Source organism: Nicotiana tabacum, chromosome 2 (genome assembly GCF_000715075.1).
Source record: "Nicotiana tabacum cultivar K326 chromosome 2, ASM71507v2, whole genome shotgun sequence".
NCBI classification, from domain to species: Eukaryota; Viridiplantae; Streptophyta; class Magnoliopsida; order Solanales; family Solanaceae; genus Nicotiana; species Nicotiana tabacum.
Window position 1 is genome coordinate 19,598,356 of NC_134081.1, and position 5,238 is coordinate 19,603,593.

The window sequence follows — 5,238 nt, forward strand, 5'->3', positions numbered from 1 at the left end:
TTTTTTTTGAAAATTCACAGGAAAATTCGCAGCCACTATCCTTCGGGTACGCACTAGGTAACCTGCTCACTGTGCAATCGTTCGCAAATTACACATGAGATGTAAACTGCACTAGGCAAGTTCGGTGTGACGAGCTCTGACTGGAGGCTGCTGATGAGGGGAATCGATCACATATCTCCCATGTGGGAAACAACTCACCCAACCAACTCAGCTAATCTTTGCATTTTTTTTTTTTTTTTTTTTTTTTTTAAGAGCTACAATTGCTAAGCCTAATCTTTGATAAAAAAAAATATGTCATAGCTATGAGTGTTGTATATGCGTACCAATTTTCCATATTAATACCGATCATATTGAAAATTCACTAAGTCGCAATGCGAACCCTTAAGGCCATATATGTAGTCATAAATTAATATTCATATATTCAGTACCTTCCCTAATAACTGTAGTTTCTTCAATGCCTGCCTAACAGTTCAAATTCTTTACCTGGACCGGGTCTTGTATTGGTTCCTCAGATTCATTCAGGCACCAAACTTTTTGCATATTAGACTAGCTGATGTAATCTATTTTGGCCGAACAGCCAAATGTATGTAACTTGCCCTATTAAAATGTCCAACAATTTAGACAACAATAGGGCCTTTTTTGTTGTCGTTTTCTTTTTTATTGCTTTCGGCATGTAGTTTCTTACCTAATGAAACTATCGAAGAGAAAGGAGGTTTATCCTAGTTAATTATTTTCCAGTAAAAAGCAATAAATTTAAAAGACAAGGGGAATAATAATAAACAGAATATTCCATTGCATTTTTGATAAAACGGTATGAAACTGTAATGACGGTCCAATCATTTTTGTAACTAAAGCACGGAGAAAATAAATGATGATCTTATCTAATTTGAAAAAATCTAAGAAAGTAAACGATATTAGTTTCTTCTGATGCATATATAAGTAGCATGAACCTCTCTAGAATTTCAAACAAATCATAGAACAAAATTAAAAGAACCATTTCCAGGGTCAAATATGACTAATTTCAAGACCAAAACCCTTTCTTTTTCACTCATTTTTCTGCTAAACCTCGTTCTTGTTAGATGTTCATGGTTTAACCCTAGAGTTGATATCTACATTATCAATGCCCTCCCCAAGAATTCCAAATCTTTGAGAATTCATTGTCAATCTCGTGACGACGATCTAGGATACAAAGACCTTAATCCAAACGGCGAGTTCTATTTTACATTTAGAAGGAAGTTTATTGGGGAAACAACATTCTATTGCCATTTTTGGTGGAATTCTAAACAGAAAATGTTTGATGTTTATAATTATGATATAGGTGATGAATGTGGAGAGGTAAGTCGTAACAGAAATGAATGTTATTGGAGAGTACAAGAGAATGGCTTCTACCTTGGCGCTCATCGCGATCCTGTTGCTGCTTATTGGAAAATATATGATTGGTAAAACAAGTTATAAAAATAGAAAGCTTGATATAAATCGATAACTTGTACTTTATCATTCCTCTCAAAAAAAGCAAAAAACAAAAGGTGGGTTTTTTTTTTTTTGGGGGGGGGGGGGGGGAGGGAGACTAAGAAATATTGCATCGGAACAAGTGATATTAATTAAAAGAAAGTGAACTATTTTACTTTCGTTGATTCAACATAGTTATTACTCCTTTATGTTATATCATAAATGATTGTGCAAGTATGTACTCCCCCAGTACACTTTAAGTGATTTTTTGGCTTTTTTCACACATATTAAGGAATTCACCTTTTAGTATTAATTAACAGTGAAATTAAACATATTATCCTTAATTTGCTCATTGGAAATATAACAAACTAGTCCTGGACTCTTTACTCCAAGGGCAACTTTGAAAAAAAAAAGTTAATTCCTTCTTGATATCTTAAAAAATTAAATATTGTGGACCATAAAAAAAGAAGTCAAAAATCGCTTAAAGTGGATCGGAGGGAGTATCATTCAATGGACTTACACTTGGTCAATGCTTCTTAACTGGTGGTCAAAAAGTCCCTCGCCAAAGTCGTCACTAAACTGTTTTGTGTAACTAAAAAATCACTCAATTTTCGCCCAATTATCATAAAATATTATTCCTTCTATTTCAATTTAGATAACATATTTTTCTTATTATTTCGTTCCAAAAAGAATGATACATTTTTATAATTGAAAATAATTCAACTTTAAACTTTTTATTTTACTCATCTTACCTTTAATGAGAAGTTTTTATAACTACACAAATGTCATGGCTCCCCAAAGCTTTAACCCCTTAAACTTTTAAGACCACGAGTTTCAAAAGTCTCTAAATTGAAACGGAGGGAATATCTCTTTTGTTTCCTCCTAATGACTTTTAATTTCGTGATACACATATTAATGATGTTCAAAAATAATTTTGTGCAATTGGATATATGAACTTTGTTCTTCAAAGTAATGTCCTTTTTTCTTTTATCAAAATGTTGCTGATTTTAGAATTATATATTTTACAATAGTTATCTCACCAGTATCTAGTGAAGAGGGGTGAGGTGGAAATTTTGTGTTTACCTCTTCTTTTGGAGAGACTAACAGCTGGAATATTTTGTAGTAGTAGATTCTAAATCCTAAAATAATCGATTACGACTAAGTGCTAACAAGACAACAAACGATCGAAAACCTTATAATGTCATAGTACATAATCAGTTAATCACTATAATAATAAAATTAAAATTAATCGAGTTAGTGAATTAATCCTCCAATGTGCATTGCATTCAGATAGATAGAACTGTTTATGTACGTAGTTGTAAATTTAAACTTAATGATATTAGCAGAATCAATATAGAGCATAATTTTACAAACAATTGAATTTGCTAATTTGATCATTTTAACTTCCTTGTTATATATATATTCGAATTGCTGCTTCAGTTAGTTATGAACTCATGATTGTTACTGTTATGTATTCAAAATCAGAAAATCAGAAGACGTTAGTTTAAGAAAATAACAAAAAAAAAAAATAGAAAATTTTGAGCCCACAAGTTTCTTGTGTGTCCTTAAGAAATTTAATCCCCTCACAGTTGCCCAAGGTTTCAGATTAATTCCTCCCAAGATAGAACGGAATAACTATTTCTATGATAGCGGTATTTCAAATCACAGAACTTCGGCGAACTCAAATGGCGGAGCAAATCACACAAAATGCTTATGTTTTGCTTTGAAAATCAATGCAGAAGATAGATGGGAGAGTTTTTCAGATTCAGTCGTTAAAAAATGAGGCTGAGCCTCTCTATTTATAGCCAACAAAGTTGAGTCCCAACAGGTGCAAAGGTGCCTGATCGTTTGATGAGGTATCTATTCGACAAAAAATATTTGAATTTCTGTTAAATGAAATGTGTGGTCGCGAATTTGAAGCTGAAGCCGAGCGGCGACGACGACTACGGCGCGAGACTTGCTCTCTTCTCAACTCTTTAAGAGCTAGAAGAAGTACTTCTATATACAAGAACAAGAATTTTCCTTTTCCTATCGAATGAGGGACAAAATTCCTTTGTAAAAAGGAACTAATTCAAAATTTCATTTCTCTCCATTTCTTTTCCCACCATTTTTCATTCACACATATTTTATTTTAATTAATAAAACCCAACAATGATTACCTAATTAAGATAAGCGATTGTAAATCCCAATTCACACCTCTCCTTTATCCTTTCAAGTAAACTCCAAATCCCCTTTTTATGAAAAATATAATTCAACAGTTGCAAAGAACATCAAACAGTAGTATTAAGAGAGAAGCTTAAGCATCATATATAAAGTATATACTTCTCTGTATGCAAATATGATTTTGGAAAAGAAAAACAATAGACAGCATGTTTCCTTTTTAAAAAATTATTATAGTTGTTAAACCTAAACTTCAAAACAACTATTTGCTCATGATCGTTACAAACTTCCTAACTAGAGAAAAGAGAAAAAGATAAATCGTTTTAAATATCAAATAATATCCCTATTCCCTTAGTGATTTGTATTTACAAAAAAAAAAAAAAAATGAAATTACCTGTTAATAGGATTGATTGATCGGAGTAGTACGTATATGTTGATCAATATATTAAAAAACCAACTAGTATGATTTCATTGAGGACTCGGGAGGTTCCGGTCCTAACCGAAGCTCAAGGTCCAATTCTGAATCATCACTCAGCTGCATGCCCTTATTTCCTTCTTGTGTTTCCACACAATTGATTACTTCTTTTGATGGAAAGTCCACAAACAAAGGTAATTGTAAAATATCACCTCTAATAATCAACTCATCATTATCTTTTGCTTTGGAAATAGGATGATAATGATGATGTTCTTCACATGGCCTTTTTGAGGGACTACTCGTGTCATCGCTAGATATTTCACTCGGAACTTCTCTAAGCTTGGCTCTATCTTTTCTATGAATGTTCATGTGTCCACCTAGTGCTTGTGCATTGGAAAAACCTCGATTACAAAAGCTACACCTATAAAATTTAGCTTGGCTTAGGCCTAATTCGTCGGATTTCCATGTTATTTCGAAATTGGAAGAATTAAGATCACTCCCCATAGTATCAAATTGCCAGAGTTCAAGGAGAAAGAAGAGAAGAGGGATTTTTGGAGAAATAGAGAGGGATATTCAAAGGTCAAATTGTCGTTGGGGTGTTTTAATTGACAAGAACTAGAGCAAGCATGCTTGACTTCGTATTTAACATGATAAAATATTGTGACCATACTTCCATGTTGTAATACGCAATCAAGTTTATCTCTAATCAAGATCACTATAGTGTCCTTTTCAAAAAAAATAATTAGTGTACTTATCTTTGAAAGGTTGGATTTTAGATTTTGAAAAATTACTCTCAATTCCAAATTGTTAGAAAGAAATTTTCCTAATCTCGCAAAGCGGTGTCTTAACATTGAAAAAAAAAAAGTTTCAATTTGTCTCTTTTGAAGACATAATTAAGTGATTAAAGTAAGTTTCTCGAAGTTATTTCAGTTTTTAATAAATTAAGGTCATACAATTCAATATAATAGATACGTTCAAATCTTACCGCCACCTATTTGTTTAATATGTTATTCTCTATCTTGTTACACTTTTCTCTTTTCAACTCTTTAATTTTCAAAGAAACTACCATCTTCACTTGTCATATCACCCATGAACTTCATGCTTAAAATTAAAAACCATAGCATATAGTTATGGTTAGTACCCTCCACTTCCAACCAAGAGGTTGTTAGTTCAAGTCACCCCAAGAGCAAGGTGGAGAGTTCTTGGAGGGAAGG

At 32.5% G+C, this 5,238-nt stretch overlaps 1 protein-coding gene across 1 annotated transcript; it reads right to left on the reverse strand.

The window, feature by feature from the left end:
- Nucleotides 1–4,066: 4,066 nt before the first annotated feature.
- Nucleotides 4,067–4,528, reverse strand: LOC107802023 (zinc finger protein 11-like). The gene has a single exon (XM_016625461.1). It carries the CDS (start codon nucleotides 4,526–4,528, stop codon nucleotides 4,067–4,069), a length of 462 nt encoding a protein of 153 aa, XP_016480947.1.
- Between the last annotated feature and the right edge of the window lie 710 nt (nucleotides 4,529–5,238).